The sequence below is a fragment of the Pteronotus mesoamericanus genome, unplaced genomic scaffold (genome assembly GCF_021234165.1).
Source record: "Pteronotus mesoamericanus isolate MK-2021 breed Mesoamerican mustached bat unplaced genomic scaffold, CSHL_Meso_final contig_311, whole genome shotgun sequence".
In the NCBI taxonomy this organism is placed as follows: Eukaryota; Metazoa; Chordata; class Mammalia; order Chiroptera; family Mormoopidae; genus Pteronotus; species Pteronotus mesoamericanus.
In genome coordinates this window covers 910,434-933,125 of record NW_026555132.1, presented here as the reverse complement: position 1 = coordinate 933,125, position 22,692 = coordinate 910,434, and the positions used below count along the sequence as shown (strand labels likewise).

Here is a 22,692-nt window from a genome sequence, read left to right as displayed (position 1 = left end):
CAGCAGTAAGCAATAGTACTGCAAATTCACATGGAACCTCAGTTTTATACAGGCCTTCATTTGTTCCTCCTCACAGACGGAGGAGGTTGCCTGGGCAGTAATGGTCTTTATCACATTCTGTAGATCAGAAAATTGGGATTTGCCAATTCTGGTTCTGACACAGAGCTCCTGAAACCCTTGGGATTTTCTGGGTGATAACATCTTTTGTCCTAACGAGGTGACTCTGGGTGGGCCACTGGGTGAGAGCTGGCCACAAGAAAGATAAAGCTATGGTTAGAAACTTGGAATTTTCAGCCCTCCACGGAATTCTGCAAAGAGGGAGAGGAGCTGGAAATGGACTTAACAATGGATCATGCCTACATGATAAAGTCTCCATAAAACCCCAAACATACAGGGTTCAGAGAGTTTCCTTCAGGGTTGGTGAACCGGTGGAGGTGCGGGGAGAGTGGAGCGGAGAGTGGAGCAGTGGAGCGCAGAGAGGGGGTGGAAGCTCCACGCCCCTTCCCCAATGCCTCACCCTATGCCTCTCTTCCCTCTAGATGTTCACCTGTGTCCTTATTCACATCCTTTTATAACAAAGTGGTCTTTTATAATAAAGTGGACTTCGTAAGAAGTAGAATGTGTTTGTGCCTCAAAGGACACTAAGAAAATGAATAGACTGCTCACAAAATGGGAGAAAATACTTGCAAATTTATATTGGATAAGGGACTTGTATCTATAACATATACAATGATAGCAATTCAACAATAAAATGACTAATAACCCAACTGAAAAATGGGCAAGATTGGAATAGACATTTCTTCAAAGAAGATATACAGATGGTCAATAAACATACAAAAAAGCTAAAAGTCATTATTCATCAGGGAAAAGAAAATCAAGACAATAATAAGATACCACTCACATCCACTCAGACAGCAAGAATAAAAAAGACAGATACTAATAATGTGTGTTATTGAGGATAGGGTGAAATGGAACTTTTGCACATTACTGGTGGTTTGGAAGACAGTTTGCAGTTCTTTAAATGTTAAACATGAAATTACCATAACCCAGCAATTCCCCTCTTAGGTATATACACACAAAAATGAAAACGTGTATGTAAAACTTGTACTTGAACATTCATAGCAACATTTATAATACCCAAAATGTGGAAATAAACCAAATGTCCATCAACTAATAAATGAATAAACAAATACATTAAATCTACATAACCGATTATTATTCATCAACGAAAACGAGTGAAGTACTGGTATGTGCTACAGCAAGCATGGACCTGGAAAACATTATGCCAGGTGAAAGAAGCTAACAACAAGAATCATATTATATTATATGATTCCATGAATATGAAATTTCCAAAAGAGTCCGGTTCAGAGAGACAGAAAGTAGATGGGTTGTTGAGACTAGGAGGTAAAGGAAGGAATGAGGAGTGACTGCTAATGAGTATGGGGTTTCTCTATGGGATGATGAAATGTTCTAAAATTAGGTGGTGATGCACTCACAACTCTATAAATATGCTTATTTGAATGGGGTTGCTTTGAAAATTTAATTACCAATCATTTGTTAATGTCATATGAAGTGTAACTGATTTTTAAATATTGTCCCTGCATCCTGTATTCTCACTAAATTTACTTACTAGATCTAGTAATTTCTTTATAGACTCTAGGATTTTCTATATTCACAGTCAGATTACATGTGCTTAGTTTTACTTTTTCCTTGCCAGTATTTATGACTTTTTTTCTTTTTCTTGCTTTGTTGGACTGGCTAAAACCTCCACCACTATACTGAATGTCAGTGGTGAGAGTAGACAGCCTTCTCTTTCTGATTTTAGAGGAAAGTCACTTAGTATTTTCCCAATGAGTGCGAATACGCACTGCAGGATTCTATGGGTGCCCTTTGTTATGCTGAGGAAGTTCCCTTCTTCTAGTTGGCTGAACATTTTTATCATGGATGTTGAATTTTGACTAAAGTTTTCTCTCTTTCATTTGTCTTATTTATTTAGTTGCTATGATTGGTCCAAATTTGGCTATTGGAAGCTCTTTTATGTTGACGCCCATATATTCTCTCTTCTTTTAATCCCCTTTCTCAACTTTTGCTGTTTTTCTTTTTTTTCTTTCAAACTGTGAATAAACTCCCTTAGAGTTATGGACAAGACTGCTTCATAATCTTGATATTTTAGGACTATTATTTTTACTTCTCTTCTTTTATTAATAATGTCAGAAAACCCCTAAGTAGTGCATGAAGGTTTGTTAATGCTTTTTAATTGCTATGCCATTTCCTGTTGTTCTCACACCTGAATTGAGGCACCAATTTCTTACTGGAAACTCAAGGCTGGCCCTGTTTTTCCACAAATACTATGGTGACCAGACACCATGAATATTCTCATATAGTATCGGTTAAGGAAATTATGTTAACACATAATGGTTCATTATTAGTCTGGCGAAGGATGGTCACCATAGATATTACATAAGCTGGATTACAAAGGAGATCACACATAGGTATGGAGGGTAACACCTTACAGAGCAAGCATTTCCCAAAGTAGAGGTGTCAAATGCTTGGCATGTGTGTCTCCTGTGCCCCGTGCCCCCTCCGTGGCCACTTTTTATTCCTTGTCCTTAACAGACATCAATGAATGATCACAATTCTTTTCCCCACTGAGCTCACTCCTATATTCTTTTGAAGTGCTCACTTTCTTTTTTTAGCACTTCCTTAATTTATGACCACAGAAGATGATCCAGGGTCATCTATTTTGCTCGCTTCCTGCCCAGCCCCCAAATTTCTGGTTCCTTTTATTGGAGAGTGAAGTTTAGAGCCAGAGGTCTGGGTGCTGGGTGTGCTGGCTACTACTGGAGGGTCATTTTCTAGTCCCTCAGAGGACATGGCTGGGAAATGTGTGTGTCTATCACTATATTTAGTAAAATTTAAAAAATGGGCTTACACTGATATCTCTGACCCCAGTCCAGCACCACAGGATTTACTCCAGCCTTTTTCCTTTTCTGTGTTTGTGACTTTCTCTAACAGTGAGAATTCTGACTCCCAGTATTTAGGGTACATTTTCTCTCTCTCTCTTTCTTTCTTGTTTCCAGCATGTCTTTTAAAATTAAAAAAATTTTAAGTTATATTTGAAATACAGTATTATTCAGTTTCAGGTGTACTACATACTGATTAAACATTTATATCTAACTTACAAAGTGATCCCCCGATACTTGTAGAACCCATCCAACACCATATGTAATAATTACAATATTATTGACTATATTCCCTGTGCTGTGCTTTAATTTACATGCATACTATGGTCAAACAAGAAAACAGATTGTATCCCTGTGACCATTTTTACAAATTGCCAGTTATAAAAATAGTCATGGGGCTACAATACATTTTCTTGTTTGACCATAATATGCATGTAAATTAGTTTCAGAATTGCAAATATGTACCACAGTGAGAAAAAAGTTACCAACTAGATGATGCTGTGAGTGTATAGTTCTCCTCTTTAGCGTAATCGAGTCATTTCATGCTAAAATTTCTTTTGAAGCATTTCTTTAGCTGCATCCATCTGTTTTTGATATGTTGTATTTTCATTTTCCTTTTTTAGTTCTCTTTTTAAAATTATATTTTATTGATTATGCTATTACGGTTGTCCTGATTTTTTCCCCTTTGCCCCTCTTGACCCAGAAACCCTCAATCCTCAGGCAATCCTCCCACCATTGTTCATGTTGATGGGTCATGTGTATAAGTTCTTTGGTTACTCCATTTCCTATACTGTACTTTACATCCCCAAGGCTATTCTGTGACTACCTATTTGTACTTCTTTTTTAAAAGAAATTTATATATATATTTTATTGATTATGCTATTACCGTTGCCCCCCTTTATTCTCTCCTTTGTTCCCCTCTTCCCTGTTTCCACCCTCCCCCACCAGCATTCCTCCCACTCTTAGTTCATGTCCATGGGTTGTACATATAAGTTCTTTGGCTTCTCCATTTCCTATACTATTCTTAACCTCCCATCTATTTTGTACCTACCAATTATGCTTCTTAGTCCTTGTACCTTTTCCCCCATTCTCTCCTCTCCCCCTCCCCTCTGATAACCTCCATGAGATCTCCATTTCTGTGATTCTGTTCCTGTTCTAGTTATTTGCTTAGTTTGCTTTTGCCTTTGTTTTTTTTTTCCTTAGGTTCAGTTGTTGATAGTTGTGGGTTTGTTGTCATTTTATTGTTTACAGTTTTTGACCTTTTTCTTAGATAAGTCCCTTTAACATTTCGTATAATAAGGGTTTGGTGATGATAACCTCCTTTAACTTGACCTTATCTGGGAAGCACTGTATCTACCCTTCCATTCTAAATGATAGCTTTGCTGGATAGAGTAATCTTGGATGTAGGTCCTTGCCTTTCATGAATTTGAATACTTCTTTCCAGCCCCTTCTTGCCTGCAAGGTTTCTTTTGAGAAATCAGCTGATAGTCTTATGGGCACTCTTTTGTAGGTAACGGTCTCCTTTGCTCTTGCTGCTTTTAAGATTCTGTCCTTATCTTTAATCTTGGGTAATGTAATTATGATGTGCTTTGATGTGTGCTTCCTTGGGTCCAACTTCTTTGGGTCTCTCTGAGCTTCCTGGATCTCTTAGAAGTCTACTTCCTTCTTCAGATTGGGGAAGTTCTCCTTCATTATTTTTTCAAACAAGTTTTCAATTTCTTGCTCTTCCTCTTCTCCTCTTGCACCCTTATGATTCGAATGTTGGAATGTTTAAAGTTATCCCAGAAGTTCTTAAGCCTCTCCTAGTTTTTTTGAATTCCTGTTTCTTCATTCTGTTCTGATCGAATGTTTATCTCTTCCTTCTCCTCCAAATCGTTGATTTGAGTCCTGGTTTCCTTCCCTTCATTGTTGGTTCCTTGTATATTTTTCTTTCTTTCACTTTGCATATCCTTCACTTTTTCCTCCATTTTGCAACCATACTCAACCATTTCTGTGAGCATCCTGATTATGAGTGTTTTGAACTGTACATCTGATAGGTTGGCTATCTGTTCATCACTTAGTTCTACTTTTGGAGCCTTGATTTATTCTTTCATTTGGACCATGTTTCTTTTTCTCCTCAATTTGGCAGCCTCCCTGTGTTTGTTTCTATGTATTAAAGAGAGTTGTTTTGACTCAGACTCTTGGTAGTGTGGCCTAATGTAGTAGGTATCCTGTAAGGTCCAGTGGCACAGCCTCCCCTATCACTCAAGCTGGGTGCTCGAGTTGCACCCTTTGTGTGGGCTGAGTACACCCTCCTCTTGTAGCTGAACCTTGTTTGCTTTTGGCAGGTCAATGGGAGGGATTTACCTACACCAGTCAGCTGCAAAGATTTACTGTTCACCAATCTCCGCTCTCTGTGGAGGGTCAGCTATGCAGGGTGGTGGTGCTCTGATGTGGTCTGTAGCTGTCCACTGGGTGCATTGGCCCTGGGGTTTCCTGGGTGGTGCAGACCAAGGTCAGCCCTGACCTGTGTTTTGCCCAGGGCCACCCTGCCTGAGCTATAAAGCAGTCTGAAATGGCTGCTACTTGTGCTGGGCTTGGAGATCCCCAGGCAAAGCCAAGCTGTGAATCTAGGCTGGCTGCTGCTAGTGCCTGGCCTGGGCTCAGAGGCCAGCTGTTGCTTATTTCAGAGGGTTTAGGAAGTTATGAAGCATGAACCAAGGCCAGCCATTTATATGGAAAAGCAGCTTGGACGGGCCAGTAAGTTGGGTGGGGCGGAGCTTCTGAGGATCTCCATGGTGGGTCACACAGTGTTAACCAGGCTGATGGAATCTCAGATATGGCAACAGCCTGCCCGCTCTGTGAGGGGAGGTTTCAGAAAAGGGACAACAGCCTCTGCTTGCCTTGATGCCAGACACCTCTGTTTCTCCCTGTATGCCACTGGTGCCTTTCAATCTGCTACCCTAGTGCTGGAGCTCAGAGGGATTGAGTCTGAGTAGGTGAGTCCATGTGTATGTTCTTTAAGAGGAACTGCTTGGGGCTCCAGAAGTTTTTTCCATTGACTCAATCCCTGATGGTTTTTGTAGCCAGAAGTTTTGGGGACTTATCTTCCTGGCACTGGAACCCTTGGGTTGGAGGCTGGGTGTGGGGCTGGGACTCCTTGCTCTTGAGATATCCCTTCTGAATTTTTATCTACCACATATGGGTGTGGGACCAGCCTGTTCTACATCTGTGTCCCTCATACCGGTTTGGGTGGATGTGGTTTCTTTAATTCTGTAGTTGTCAGACTTCCATTCAACTCGATTTCTGATGGCTCTGAGTGATGGTTGTTCTATATTTTAGTTGTAATTTTGATGTGGTTGTGCATAGAGGCAAGCTATGACTGTCTATGCTACCATCTTGACACGAAGTCTTCATTTTCACTTTCATTCAGTTCAAAATATTTTAAAAATTTCCTTGAGACACCCATTTTGACTGCTTTGGTTATTTAGAAGTTGTAGTTCAAGAGCATCCTTTACATGAATTCCATTCTTTTAAATGTGTGGCCCAGAACACACACACATGCACACATTGAAAAGAATGTGTAATCTGTTATAGTTGGGAAGATAGTTCTGTATATGTCTATTAGGTTAAGTTGATTAATTGCTCTCCTTACTGATTGTCTATTCTGTTAGTGACTGAGAAGAAGGTTGGCATTTCCAAATATATTTATTTGTCTCTTTTTGAATCTTTTAAAACTTTTTTCGTTTTTATTTTTTATTGTTCAAATACATTTGTCTCCATTTTCCTGACACCACTTTTCCCTGCCCACCAACCTCCCACCCTCAATCTTTCCCCACTTTGGCTTTGTCCATGGGTCCTTTATACATATTCCTTGATTTGACCCTTCCCCTTCTTTTTTATTAGATGGATATATATGTAGGATTGTTATGACTTCATGAAGAATCAACTCTTTTATTATCATTTAATTTTTCTAAAACCCTGAAACTATTCCTTGTCCTGAAGCCTATTTTATTGTGTTAATATAAGTACTCCAGGTTTATCTTGTTTAGTGTTTTCATAGTGCATTTTTCTTCCTACTTTTATTTTAACCTATCTACATTTTTTAAGTGGTTTTCTTGTAAAACAACATATAGTTGAGTCTTGGCTTTTTAAATCTAATTTGAAAATCTCTTAAATTTTAACTGGTGTGTTTAGACCAATTGCATTTAAAGTGATCATTGATATTTTTGGATTACAATCTATATCGTTAGCTGATTCTTATTCCCCCATTTTTTTTTCTGCCTGCTCTTGGGTTAATTGAACATTGTTTATTATTTCATTTTTATCTCTTTTATTGACCTATTATTCATTCTTCCTTTAAAAAATATTTTAACTGTTGACCCAAGATTTACAGTATAAATCTTAGTGAATCAAAGATTACGTTCAAATAATATTATACTGCTTTCCATATGGTGTAAGGATCTAAAACACTGTATTTCCAATTCCTTCCTCCCATCCTTTTATTCTGTTATTATTTTCATATAATTTACTTTTATATATGGCACAATACACAGTACATTGCCATACTTTTTCTTTTACATAGTGTCTAAGGAATATCAAATTTTATTTTATCTTCATTTATTTCATTTCCAGCACTGTTAATTTCTTTGTGTATATCCAAGTTTCTAACTGATACCATATTTGTTCTACCTGAAGAACTTTTAACATTGTTTTGTAGAATAGGTCTGCTAGTGATAATCTCTCTCCATTTTTTTGTCTTATGAGAAAGCTTTTATTTCTCCATATTTTTTGAAAGACATTGCCAATAGATACAGAATGCTAGGTTAATAGTCTATTTTTCTTGGTGCACATTAAAGATGTCACTCTATTGCCTTCTTGATTTTTTGATTCTCATGAGAGAACAGCCATCACTTTTCTGGCTGTTTCTTTCTATACTTATATATTCCCACTCTAGCTGCTTTTAAGATTTTTTTTTTTTTGGTTTTCAAAGTTTGATTATACTGGCCTAGGTGTGGTTTTACGGTTTTGTGTGTTTGTCCTCTTTGTTGAGCCTCTGGGATTTGTGGGTTGATGTTTTTAATCAAATATGGAAACATTTTGGCCATTATTTCTCTAAATGTTTTTTTTTTCCTGCCCCATTCTTTGTTTCCTTTTCTTCTGGGCTTCTAATTATATAGATGTTAAACTACTTCCTATTGCCCTGCATGTCACTGAACTGATGTTTTTTGGTTTTGTTTTTCCTATCTTTTTTCTCTATGCTTCAATTGGAATAACATTCATGGATCTAGCTTTGCATTCTTTGTTCCTATCTTGTGCAATGTCCAATCTACTGAATAAGAAGTGTCTGTCCCCTCTGGAATTCAGTTCATCAAGGCTTTCTGCAGTTGTTTTATACTATTTACAAATCCATGACACAAAAAGTTACTAGACAACATAACAAGTGGCTATATAGTTTACATTTCTATATATTGTACATCCATCTTTATGAGGAACATAAAGTGTCACATGTATTAATGTTTCCTTTTTATTCATCTCTATTTTTATTTTTTAACTTGATTTAAACTTACTATAACTTATTTTTTAAAGTGGTTTATTGACACTCATAATAAAAATTAAAATTTCTCTTGGTTTTTAGGAAGACACTGCCCAAATGCCAACATCGGAGAAATTAGAAGTCACAAGGGGAGAAACAAGGAGTGATTAGTGGAAATTAATTAATACAACCTGGACCTCTGACCTTGAGCCAGGCACAGGGGAGACAGCACTAAGAGGACAGCAGATCTCTGCCCTCATCAACCTTCAGACTCACTGACCTGGGCCTTTCTGATTCTCTTGACTTTCATCTATCTCCCTGTGCCCTCCGTGGTCACTGTGCCCCCATCAAAACTCTGTTGTTCCTTCAATGTCCTTTCTTTCCTTCTGTTCCCTGATTGTGGCTGGGGTGAGCCACTGAAAATCTGGCTGGAGAAGTTCCCAGGAAGAGTGTCTCAGTAAGGGGAGAGGTTGTCCACATCCTAAAACAAGCCCAGGGAGAAGCTGGTGTTTTCTGTGACATCTTCTGGCTTTCTTGTTTCTCTCTAGTTCATTGACCTTTTCCCCCTCCTTCAATGCATGAGGAAATAATTTAATGAAGTTAGTTGTTCGATGATAAAATTTATGCTACTACCTCTCCGCTGTCACACATCCCACTTTTTTAAAACTAAGGTTATGGAACTGTGATAGTAGGTTCCATCTCCTGTTCCTGTTTCTCTCTGCTAAATGCATCAGTCCTGCCTGCTAGGTACTGGACATGCAGTGGTGCTTGAGTCTGACAAGGACCGTGCTATGTGGAGCTTGCCATGCCTTGTCTGGGGATTTAGGGGTGCAGGTGGGCAAGAAGACCAGGTTCCCTATTCCCTTCCTTCCCCATTGCCTCCAAAGCCTGGAGACAGGGAGGACCTGTTTGGCCTTTAGTGAGTCCCCCATCCCCGCCCTGCACTACTCACATTCCCTTGCCCTGAACAAATCTGTTGGGTCCAGGAGGAGAGGGGACCCTTCTTCCCACTGGCTACTCCGCTGCTGGGCAGTGCTGACTTGCTGAGGAGAGGGCTGGCTCTGCAGAGCTGGCAGAGTCGGCCCCTTCTCCCTCCCTATCCCCTCTTGGGCATTAGGCACCTTTTCAGGCCCTAAGGGCCAGGCAACCAACAGAATGGTTACAGCCCTGTCTGGGTGGCCTGTGTTGCCTGGTAGGACTCCCATTTCCTGCTTTTGGCCGTGGATGCTTATCCTGGGGTCTCTTATTAACCTCCCACAGGCACTGGGCATTCGACACCTGCTTCCCACTGCTGAGAGCTGGTGGCGCCCTGGGTGCTTCTTGGATCAGGGCCACACCCATGGCGACGGACACTGGGTCATAGTGTGCATGCTGTGATGCTTGGCTGATGTCCTCTGGGTTCTTACCCACTGACTGGGGGAGTGAGTCCTCCTGTGGTTGAAGCAGATGCTCAATGAATTTAGTGGTTGTAGTCACCTTCTCAAGCTTTCCACTCCCATCCCACCAGCAACCACTTGCCAGTGATTTTTCCTCCTACACTGAAACCTGCCACCCCTATCATCTCACCTGGCCTCTCCCGCTCCCTCTCTTGGCCTCCCACACCCAGCCTGGCCCTTGTCAGATTTGTTCTCCACCTACCTGAAATGGAATCCGAATCTGAATTCTTCCTTGCCTGCTGGGAACCTCTAGTGGCCTTCCAGTGTCTTTCGTGCTGGATAAAACTCAAGCCCCCTCCTGTGGCCTTGGAGCACCTCTCCTGCCCAGCCCTTGTCATCCTCCACCCCATGCCTCATTTCTTCTGTCTCCTACCATGGGCACTGAGTTCAAGCTCCCCACTGCCTTGGCCTTTCTTACAGGCACTTCCCACCACATTCCCATCATTTACTTCTCATGCCCTTGCTTTCCTTCACCTGGTAGTTCACAGTCATCTTTTGAGATTACAGTTCAGGTTGTCATCTCCTTCATGACGCCTTCCCTGAACCCCTCCTGGAATAAGGAGCCTTTTATAAGCTTCTTGAATCAGCAACCTGGGTCCCACTGATTGTTGAGCTGTTCTTCTTGGTTCATGGTTGTAAGTTCTTTGAGCCTAGAAATTGTGGTCCTTACCTTGGCATTGCCTCACCTAGGAGTGCTTGGCTGTCTGCACATGGGGGCTTCAATTACCTTGTGCAATTACATTACACTTGGAGCTTTGCTTTTAAATGTTCCAATGGTCTCTGAAGCAGAAGTTACACATTGTGAAGGAGGCCAAGATCTGACCAGCTGGGGTCATTAGCACAATTACCCAGTGGGATTTGCTATAAAATGAATTTCCCAGCCTAGAAAGTGACTAAAAACTTTTAAAGAATGTCATTATTTGTGGGGTGCCAGCCAAAAGGAGTGTTCTGGGTCTACCTTTCCTCATATTGATTTCAGGCCAAATGGGCAACTCAACATCAAGGCTGGGTTCCTGGCCAGGAGGGGCCACTGGATCTAGTCACTCTCTCTGGCAATTTCTTTGTACCTAACACCTGTAAGAATAAAATTAATGTAATAGCTCACATCTTCAATTGCTTTACTATGTTCCAGGCACTGTCCTAAGATCTTATGTGTAGTAATTAATTTAATGCCTCATCTTGACTCAACAAGTTTCTCTTTGTTTTTAATTGATGATTTTACAATTGAACTGTTCCTGGAACAACATAGGATCTCATTAATACTTGTTGAGTGAATGAATGATGGAATGGTACTTTATAATTTGTATATACACATCCAAGTCTTGTCCTTGTCAAAACATGGAGTTGAGGATAATTAAGCTCCTTAGATATCCCTCACCAAAATAACTCTATTGTTTGTGCACGGAACTGTGGTTTTAACATAATATGATATCTTATTGCCAAAAAGTCTTGCTCACTCTTCTTATGTAAAACAGATTTTGTAGTTGAATCCTACCCTCTCACTGACTTAATGGTCTTAGAGATACTCTATATGCATTTCCCATGAATCCTGCCTTGATGTGGGAAGGTGGAGGGTTCCAATACTTAAAGTGGATGTAACCTATAAATAAGTACCTTGTATTTCTAGAGGAATTGCCTATTAAATAAACATATTTGGAAATAAGGAATAAATTTGCCATAGATCCCTACTTCCTAACTGATTTTCTGTGCCACTCTGAGTTTCTTATATCAGTGTTTCTTCCTTCCTTATTTATTTGTTTTTGTTGTACTTTTTCCATTACCATTTAGTTCCCTTAAATCCCTCCCTGCAGTTAGCACACTATTGTCTATGCCTATGAATCCTTTTTCCTTTTTGCTCAATCCTTCCACCCCCTAACCCTAACCACCCTGCCTAGCTGTCATTCTGTTCTCCATCTATAAGTCTGTCCCTATTTTCCTTGTTAGTTCAGTTTGTTCATTAGATTCCACATATGAGTGAAAACATGTGCTATTTGTCTTTCTCTGACTGGCTTATTTCACTTAGCATAATATTCTCCAGGTCCATCTATGCTGTCGCAAAGGGTAAAACTTTCTTCTTTTTGATAGCTGAAAGGTATTCCATTGTGTAAATGTCCCGTAGTTTTATCCATTCATCTACTGATGGACACTTGGGCTGCTTCCATATCTTGGCAAATGTAAATAATGCTGCAATGAACATAGCAGTGTTTATGTTCATTCAAATTAGTGTTCTGGGTTCCTTTGGATATATTCCCAGAAGAGGGATACTTGGGTTGAGAGGCAGTTCCATTTTTAATTTTTTCAGGTATCCCCATGCTGCTTTCCACAATGGCTGCAATAATCTGCATTCCCACCAATAGTGCACAAGGGTTTCCCTTTCTCTACATCCTCTCCAGCACCTGTTGTCTGTTGATTTATTGATGATAGCCATTCTGACAGGTGTGAGATGATATCTCATTGTGGTTTTAATTTGCATTTCTTTGATGATGAGTGATGTTGATCATCTTTTCATATGTCTATTCCATCTGTAGGTCCTCTTTGGAGAAGTGTCTATTCAGGTTCTTTGGCCTTTTTTTTTTTTATTGTTCAGATACATTTGTCTCCATTTTCCTGCCACCACTTTCCACTGCCCCGCCCACCCCCATCTCCCACCCTCAATCCTTCCTTATTTTGGCTTTGTCCATAAATCCTTTATACATGTTCCTTGATTTGACCCTTCCCCTTCTTTTCCCCATTACCCTCCTCCCTTCTTCCCTCTTGTTATTGTTGGTTTGTTTTTCCTTCAATGTCACTGGTTATATTTTCCTTGCTTGTTTGTTTTGATGATTAGATTCCATTTATAGGTGAGATTATAAGGTATTTGACTTTCACCCCCTGGCTTATTTCACTTAACATAATGCTCTCCAGTTCCATACATGCTGTTCTGAAGAGTAGTACCTCTTTCTTTCTTTCTACTGCATAGTATTCCATTGCATAAATGTACTATAGTTTTTTGATCCACTCATTTATTGATGGGCACTTAGGTTGCTTCCAGCACTTGGCTATTGTATATTGTGCTACTATGAACATTAGAGTGCATAGGTTCTTTGAACCGGTGTTTTGGGATTCTTTGGGTATAATCCCAGCAGTGGAATAGCAAGGTCAAAAGGCAGTTCATTGGAACTAAAAAGTTCCAATTTTAGCTTTTTGAGGAAATTCCAAACTGTTTTCCACAGTGGCTGCACTAGTCTGCATTCCCTCCAACAGTGTGCTAGGCTCCCCTTTTCCCCACAGCCTTGCCAGCACTTGTTGTTTGTTGATTTGTTTCTGATGGCCATTCTGACTGATGTGAAGTGGTATCTCATTGCGGTTTTAATTTGCATTTCTCTGATGGCTAGTGATACTGAGCATCCTTTCATATGTCTCTGGGTTCTATGTATATCTTCCTTGGAGAAGTGTCTGTTCAGGTCCTTTGCCCATTTTTTTAATTGGGTTGTTTGTCTTCTGGAATGGAGTCATTGAGTTCTTTATATATTTTGGAGATCAAACCCCTGTCCGAGGCATCATTGGCAAATATATTTTCTCATACAATTGGTTCTCTTTTTCATTTTGCTGATGTTTTCTTTAGCCGTGCAGAAGCTTCTTATTTTGATGAACTCCCATTTGTTTATTCTTTCCTTTATGTCCCTTGTTCTAGGGGACATGTCAGTGAAAATGTTGCGTGGAATATCTGAGAGTTTCCTGCCTATGTTCTCCTCTAGGACTTTTATGGTGTCGCATCTTATATTTAAGTCTTTTATCCATCTTGAATTTATTTTTGTGTATGGTGTAAGTTGGTGGTCGAATTTCAATTTTTTCCATGTAGCTGTCCAGATCTCCCAACATCATTTGTTGAAGAGACTAGTTTTACTCCATTTTAAACTTTTACCCCCTTTGTTGAATATTAATTGACCATAGAGATATGGGTCTATTTCTGGGCTCTCTATTCTGTTCCCTTGATTTATGTGTCTGTTCTTATGCGAGAACCAGACTGTTTTGATTACAGTGGCCTTGTAATGTAGTTTGATGTCAGATATTGTGATCTCTCGTACCTTGTTCTTCTTTCTCAGAACTGTTGCAGCTATTCAGGGTCATTTATAGTTCCACATAAATTTTTTAAATGTTTGTTCTATATCTGTGAAATATGTCATTGGTATTTTAATAAAGATTGCAGTGAATCTATAAATTGCTTTGGGTAGTATGGACATTTTGATTATGTTAATTTAAGTCTTCCAGTCCATGGACATGGTATGTGCTTCCATTTATTTGTGTCTTCCTTAATTTCTTTCTTCAGTGTTATGTAGTTTTCTAAGTACAGGTCTTTTACCTCCTTGGTTAAGTTTATTCCTAGGCACTTTTCTTTTGCTATAGCAAATGGGACTTTTTTCCTGATTTCTGTTTCTGATATTTTATTATTGGTGTACAAAAATGCCTTTGATTCTGAATATTGACTTTGTATCCCGCTGTTTTGCCAAATTCACTTATTAGACTGAGTAATTTTTTGGTGGAGTCTATGGAGTTTTCTATATACACTATCATGTCATCTGCAAACAATGACAGTTTTACTTCCTTCTTTTCAATTTGGATGCCTTTTATTTCTTTGTCGTGTCTGATCACTATGGCTAGGACTTCCAATAATATGTTGAATAGATGTGGTCAAAGCAGACAACCTTGTCTTGCTCCCAATATTAGTGGGAAAGCTTTTAGTTTTTGCCCATTGAGTATGATGTTGGCTGCAGGTTTTTCATATATGGCCTTTATTATGTTGAGGTATGCCCCCTCATTTCCCTTTGGTGAGTGTTTTTATCATAAATGCGTGCTGTATCTTATCAAATGCTTTTTCTGCATCTATTGATATGATCATATGATTTTTGTCTTTCTTTTTGTTTATGTGATGTATTACAGTTATTGATTTGTGAATATTGAACCATCATGCATTCCTGGGATAATTCTCACTTGATCATGGTGGATGATCTTTTTAATATATTGCTGGATGCAGTTTGCCAATATTTTTTGAGGATTTTAGTGTCTATGTTCATCAGCGATATTTGGCCTGTAGTTTTCTTTGTTTGTTGTGTCTTTATCTGGTTTTGGGATTAGGATGATGCTCGCCTCATCAAAAGAGTTTGGGAATCTTTCCTCTTCTTGGATTTTTTGGAATAGTCTGAGAAGGACAGGGGTTAGCTCTTCCTTAAATGTTTTGTAAAATTCTCCTGTGAAACCATCTGGTCCAGGGCTTTGGTGTGCCGGGAGTTTTTTGATTACTGCTTCAATTTCATGAGCTGTTATTGGTCTGTTCAGGTTTTCTCCTTCTTCTTTATTCAGTGTTGGAAGGTTATATTTATCTAGAAATTTGTTTGTTTCATTGAGGATTTCAACTTTGTTGACATATAATTATTCATAGTTATTTCTTACAATCCTTTGTATATCTGTGGTATCAGTTGTTACTTTTCCTCTTTCATTTCTGATATTATTTATTTGGGTCTTCTCCCTTTTTTTCTGGATGAGTCTGTGTAAGGACTTGTCGATTTTGTTTATCTTTTCAAAGAACAAGCTTCCGGATTTGTTGACCCTTTGAATTGTTCTTTTAGTCTCTATGCCATTCATTTCTGCTCTGATCTTGACTATTTCCTTTCTTCTACTTGCTGTGTGGGCTGTTTGTTGTTTCTTTGGCCTTTTTAATTTTATTAAAATTTTTTTTTTATTTTTAAGACATGTTTATTCTATTACAGTTGTCTCAATTTTTCCCCTTTTGCTCTCTTCCTCCCATCCCACCCCACCCCCTCTCCCACAGTCAATTCCCACTCTGTTGTCCATGTCCATGGGTCATTCATACATGTTCTTTGTTTAATTCCTTCTCCTTCTTTCCACCATTGTCCTCCTTCCCCATCTACTCTGATCACTTTCAGTCTGCTCCATGTTTCCATGCCTGTGGTTTATCTTGTTTGTTAGTTTATTTCATTGAATAGATTCCACTTACAGGTGAGATCATATGGTTTTTGTCTTTCAATGACTGGCTTATTTAACTTAACATAATATTCTCCAGTTCCATCCATGTTGTTGAAAAAGGTAGGAGTTCTTTCTTTCTTTTTATGTTTTTAAAATGCAGATTGATTTTATTTATTTATATCTTAAGTGTCAAAATCTATTATAAAGTATTAAAAAATTTAAATCCATTATACAGTCTCAACAATTAAAACAACATGACACCAGCATAGAAATAATCAAGTAGATCAATGAAATAAAATGAGCATTCTAGAAACGAACATCTATATCTGTCTAACAATGTAATATATGATGAAATTGATATTTCAAGTCAATGGGTAAAATAAGGCTTATCCAACAAATAAGATGCATGGACTATTATTACTTGAAATAAAACAAATACAAAACCCTATTTAACACATTCTACAAAAAATATTCAGGTGACTTAAAAATCAATATGTAAAATCTAGGGAGTGTTAGGAGAAAATACAAAATAATATTTTTATTAGCCTGAAGTAAAATATTCAAATCCAGAAGCTATAAAATAAAAGATTGACAATATGACTATATTAAACATTTAAGACTATATAGTAACATATAAAAAAAGTTAAAGGACAAGCAATAGAATAGGAAAGCATTTGCCACACATCTAAAACAGGTTAATAGATTTTTCTTAAGGCAAAAATTCTACAAACATTTAATTAAAAAAATGAATAAAGAATACCCAAAAGTCATTTAAAGCTTTTAAAAAATAATAAAAATAGGCAAGAAATATACAAAAACAGGTTTAGTTTCAACAAATAATAAAGTAACAATTAAAATATCATTGTCACAATCAGGATAATAAGTATTAAAAATATTGGTAATATCAAGTATTGTTGACTATGAAAGGAACTGGGTATTCATAGGCTCTTTTTCTTCATCTTCTTAAAGCAGTCCCTTTAGCATATCTTACAATGCTGGTTTGGTGGAGATGTGTTCTTTTAGCCTTCTTTTGTCTGGGAAACTCCTTATTTCACCTTCCATTTTAATTGAGAGCCTTACTGGGTAGAGCAGTCTTGGTTGCAGGCCTTTGGTTTTCATTGCTTGGAATATTTCTTGTCATTCTCCTCTGTCTTGTAGTGTTTCTGTTGAGAAGTCAGCTGCTAGCCATATCGTGGTTCCCTTATATGTTACTACTTGTTTCTCCCTTGCTTCCTTTAGGATTCTCTGTTTGTCTTTGATATTTGCCATTTTCATGATGATGTGTCTTGCAGTGGGCCTCCTTGGGTTCCTCTTGAATGGGACCCTCTGTGCTTCCTGGACTTGTTTGATTTTTTCTCTCCTCAAATTAAGGAAGTTTCCATCATTACTTTTTCAAACAGCTTCTCTATCCTCCTCTTCTTCTCCTTCTGGTGTCCCTATTATACGGATATTATTATGTTTCAGATTGTCCTGCATTTCCCTAAATGCTTCTTCATTCTTTTTGAGTCTTATTTAATTTTCTTGCTATTTCTGGGGCTTTTTTCTATCTTATCCTCTAGCCTGCTGATTCGTTCCTCTGTTTCATTGACCTGCTTTTGATTCCTTCTACTGTGTTCTTCAATTCAGAAATTGCATTCTTTATTCCCTCTTGTGTCTTATTGATAGCTTTTATGTCCTTTTTCATGCTGATATAGTTTTCAGTATGTTCCTTGTGGTTTCCCTGTAGATTTTTGTAATTCTCGCTGAGCTCACCGAGCTCATTGAGCTTCCTTATAACCATTGTTTGGAACTCAGTATCTGATAGTTTGCTTGCTTCTGTTTCATTTAGTTCTCTTTCTGGGGATTCCTCCTTTCCCTTTGATTGGGGGGTGTTTATTTGTTTTCCCATTGTTTGTGAGACTCTTCTTTTTGGCTTTTGCTTTGTAAATTGATCTGTCCTGATTTTCTGACACTGTGGTGTGAACTTCTATGGTAGGAGACTTCTTTTTTTCCTTTCTGGAGCTGCCTCTGATGATGTCAGATGTTGATCCTGTCTGCCCTTATGCAGTCTGTTTGAGACTTCCAGGAATCTACTGTCTGTGGCTGTCTCCTTCAGTTGTTAATCTAGTCACTCTGCACTCAGCCCTGCACTGGGCTTAAACACCACAGGGCAGGGTGGAATCCCACCTGGGGGCGGGGCTATTGGGTCCTCTGCTGCTGCTGCTGCTGCTAAGGGGGAGTGTTCTCTGCCTGACTGAGATGGATCCTGCTGCATAGGGGATGAGTCAGCACTGAGATCCTAACAGCTACTCTCTCAGTTCTCTCCCCAAAGCCTTCTTCCCCTGTCTCTCCTCAGCAGTCTCTAGCCCAGTCTGCCCCCACCTTTGCCAGAGACCATGTAAGTGGCTGCAAATAAAAATTTATTCATTGGCCCTTTAAATAACTCTTTGAGTCTCCAGCTGCCCATCTCTGGCAGAGAGCAACCCTGACACTTTTCGCAGCTGGCTGTTTTCTGTGTGCTTTCTGGGCTCTAGTGCTGTTGGCTGGAGGTCCCTGCTTTTGTTTTAGACCCCACTCTTCTCAGGGGGATCCAACTGGCCCTTTCAGCATCCTTCTAGTGCTGCCGCCCGTGGGTGCCGCACCTGCTTTCGTGAGTCTCTACCATATTCTTTACCAGTTATATTGCGCTAAAGCTGATTCTTCTGTCTCCAAGGTTGTAAGGCCCCTCTCTTACTATTGTTCAGTTGTTTGTCCCAGGTGATTTCTCCACAATTCAGTTTTAATTCCAGGTTGGTCCTGGGACGAGGTCAGTGTGACTTCCACTCACTCCTCCACCATCTTGATTCTCCGCAAAATAATAGTTTTAAAGAGTCATGTAGGTATATGTAGTTTAAACACTCATATTTGCACATTTTTAGACATGATAAGTCAAGCCAGCGGTAGATGCTTTCTGTCAGAAACCTACTTAAAATATAAATAAAATTGGCTAAAAGTATGCAAAAAATTTATACCTTCAAACACTAAAAAGCTATGAAAGAGAGCTGGAGTAGACTTTAGAAAAAGGAACATTTCCAGAGATAAAGAGGAATACTATGTAATGATAAAGCAGTCTACTCATTTAGAAGACATAACAATCTAAATATGTATGAACTCTATAAAATAGCCTCAAAATACATGAAACAAATATGGGAAGGATGAAAAGGAGAAATTAACAAATTCAAAATTATGATTGTGGACATCAATCCTCCTGAGTAGTTGATATAATAAATAGACAGGAAACCAGTAATGATATAAATGATATGAACATCACTAATGGACTTGATCTCAATGACATCTCTTGAACACTCTACCCAACAATAGCACATATCAATAGAACATTTATCAAAACAGATTGTGTAAATTTAAAAAGATTGAAATCATACAAAGTGTATTCTCTGGCCCTGACCAGTGTTTCTCAGTTGGTTGGGTATCATTCCACAAAGGGAAAGGCTGCCAGTTCAATTTCCAGTGGGGGCATATGCCTGGGTTGCAGATTTGGTCCTCAAATGGGGCGCATATGAGAGACAACTAACTGATGTTTCTTTCCCTCTCTTTCTCCCTCTCTTCCCCTCTCAAAAAATAAACAAATAAAATCTTTTTTTAAGTGTGTTCTATGATTAGAACAAAATTAATTAGAAATAAACAACAGGATAATATTTAGAATAATCCACAAATATTAGGAAACTAAACACCACACATAATTCACAGGCCAAAGAAGAAATTACAGCTCTCGCTGGTGTGGCTCAGTGGATTGAGCACTGGCTGGTGAACCAAAGGGTGGCTCATTCAATTCCCAGTGTAGGGCACATGCCTGGGTTGCAGGCCAGGTCCTCAGTAAGGGGCACATGAGATGCAACCACACATTGATGTTTCTCTCCCTTTCTTTCTCCTTCCCTTCCCTTCTCTAAAAATAAATAAATAAAATCTTTAAAAAAAAGAAATTACAAAGGAAATTAGAAAATATTTTGAGCAACATGAAAATGAAGCACAACATATAAAAACCTATTATATATGGCTAATGCAGTTGTCAGAGGAAAATGTATACCTTTAAGTGCTTTTGTTAGGAAAGAATAAAGGTTTAAATCCAATAGTGTAAATTTCTATTTTAAGAAGCTAGAAAAAAGAACAAATTAAATCTGAAGTAAGTAGAAAGAATAAAAAGAATGAGAGCAGAAATCAATGAGAGAAAAAAATAATTAAGCCCAAAACTACTTTTCCTTTTTCAAAAGGTAGATAAAATGGATAGACATTTAACTAGGTTGATCAAGAAAAAAAAAACAACGATGTTCAAAGAATAGAATTAAATATGGGGCGTGCATAGTATGTTTACAGTTGTTTAGATGGAAAATAATAAAATAATTAATGAATGATATAACAATAAACTGCATTTTGCATACACACAGCTGTAAACTTACTTTTGCCCCACCCTGTATTATTGTTGCTATTGATAGCATGTCAATGTCATGCAATACATTTGACAACATAAATGAAATAGATAAATTTCTTGAAAGGTACATACTACCAAAAATGATTTAAAAAGAAATAGAAAATCTGAATAGCTTTCTCTGGCATTACTGGTGAAATCTACCAAGTTTTGAAGGAAAGAAAACATACTGATTTTACACAAACTCTGTCAGAAAATAAAGGAGAAGAGAAAACTTTCCAACTAATTGGAGCATTAGACTGACATCAAAAACCAGACAAAGACATGAGACCAGTGTCCCTTATGACCAAAATATTAGTAGATCCAGTACAGTAAAATATAAGACCTATAAAAGCAGGGACTAAATGGGATTTATCCGAGGAATGTTAGGTTGGTTTAACATTTGAAAATAACTACATAATTGAACATACTACTATTATAAAGAAGAAGAGTATATGACAATCATCTCAATAGAAGACCCTCAGTTGATGGAGAGCGATAAAGGAATCAACACCTCTAATGACTGTCAATGTAATCAGCCTCCAGCATCTGGCTTCCTTGGAGAAGACTAGTGAGGCCAGGCTTCAGGCTACTTTCCTCTATCCTTCCTGTAAGTTCAAGGTGCTTTGAGGAAAGTGCCCAGCCCATGTGTCAACCACCCTTGACCTTACTGCCTGATCCTGAGGCTTCCTCTGTGTCCTAGGGTTTGACTGAGCACAGAGAGTGTTCAGTGAAGTTTTATTCCTAGCAGTTGTGACAGATGAGGACTCATTTGAAAAGATGCTTTATAAACAAGGCTGATAGGGTGGTCTTCAAAAGAAGAGAGAGAGGGAAAGCTGTGGTGGTTTGAAAGAGAGCAAAGAAGAAAGCCAGAACCGAGGCAAAGGTGTGCAGGTGGAGGCTAATGCCCAGACATTGCTATGGGACTGCACAGTAGTCGTACCCACAGGTGGCTGAGACATGAGGAAAACAGGGACCGGCATGTTGAAGGAAGAAATGGTTTAAAACCTGTATTACTTTGTTCCTGGTGCTGTAACTAATTGCCACAAAGTTAGTGGCTTAAAATAGCACACATGTATTATTTTATAGTTCTGGAGGTCATAATTCCAAAATATGTCTCACTGATGAAAAGCCAAGGCCACAGTCCTTTTAGAGGCTCTAGAAGAAAATAGATTTCCTTGCCTTTTCTAGCTTCTAGAAGCTGCTTTGCCACTGGGCTCATGGCTTCTTCCTTCATCTTGAAATCTGGCTGAGTCTTTCTCATGCTGCATCGCCCTGCCTGCTTCATTGTCATGTCTCTCCTGCTGTCCTCTCTTAGAAGGGCTCTTGTGATGACATTGGGCTCATGTGCATAGTCCCAGATAACCTCCATTCTCAAGGTCCTTAATTTAATTGCATCAGCAAAACCCCTTTGTCATGTGGGTAGCAAAGTCTCAGCCTCCAGGTGTGAGCACCTGCACTCCTGGGGGCCATGCATCAGCCTGGCACACAGTTCATTTCAAAACTTTCCATGGAAGTAGAATTGAAAACATTAACAATACAAGCCCTGGCCAGGTGACTCAGTTGGTTGGAGCACTGTCCCATGCACCAAAAGCTGTGTGTTCGACCCCCAGTCAGGGCACATACCTAGGTTGCAGGTTCAATCCCCAGTTGGGGAACATACAGGAGGTAACCAATCCATGTTTCTTTCTCACATGGATGTTTCTCTCTCCCTTTCTCCCTTCTCTCTCTCTTCTTCTTCTTTCTCTAAAATCACTGAACATATCCTCAGGTGAGGATTGAAAAAAACCCTTTAACAACACAAAAGACATGAAACATTTTTTTTGCATGAGGGGTAGGAGACAGTTTGAAATATGCTGTTATCTGCGTAGACAAAAGCAGGAAGAGATTTAAGGTTGTGCCCATGTAAGCAGAGGCCTGTGCGGGGACTGGCAGAAGGATAAACATGGACAGAAGTGAAGAAGTTATGGAAGCTTCAGATTGCAGGATGACAGTTCTGAGGGGTGTGTGGAGCCTCTGGGAGCTAAGAGGGAGGTGTGGGTTTTACCCTGTGCTGTGTTCTTTCTGGTGTGCTGGGGCACTGCTACATGTCACACATCTCTACTCGTCTCGCAGGTATGCTGGGGTCCTCCTGGACGATGATGTCTTCCAGGGGAAGGAGCTGGTACACAGTCGCCCATTGCAGGCACTGGTGGCAGGGCTGAAGGCCTACAGCACCTGGGAGAACATTCGCTGTCTGCAGGACAGCTGTGAGTGCACCGGAGGCGTGGTGAATCCCAGAGGCCTCCTCCCACGGGTCCCCATGTCCCAGCGCATGTGAAGGAGCACTGTGTGCCAGGCAGAAACCCTGACTGCCCTTGTGGCTCTGGGTAC

The 22,692-nt window shown here is 39.2% G+C and overlaps 1 protein-coding gene across 1 annotated transcript in view; it reads left to right on the top strand.

Moving 5' to 3' along the window:
* ACOXL (acyl-CoA oxidase like) overlaps nucleotides 1–22,692 on the top strand; it is a 264,136-nt gene that overhangs the window by 93,460 nt on the left and 147,984 nt on the right. The window contains 2 exon segments of the mRNA XM_054575576.1: nucleotides 19,267–19,314; nucleotides 22,435–22,588. Coding sequence (XP_054431551.1) covers nucleotides 19,267–19,314; nucleotides 22,435–22,588 — 202 coding nt within the window.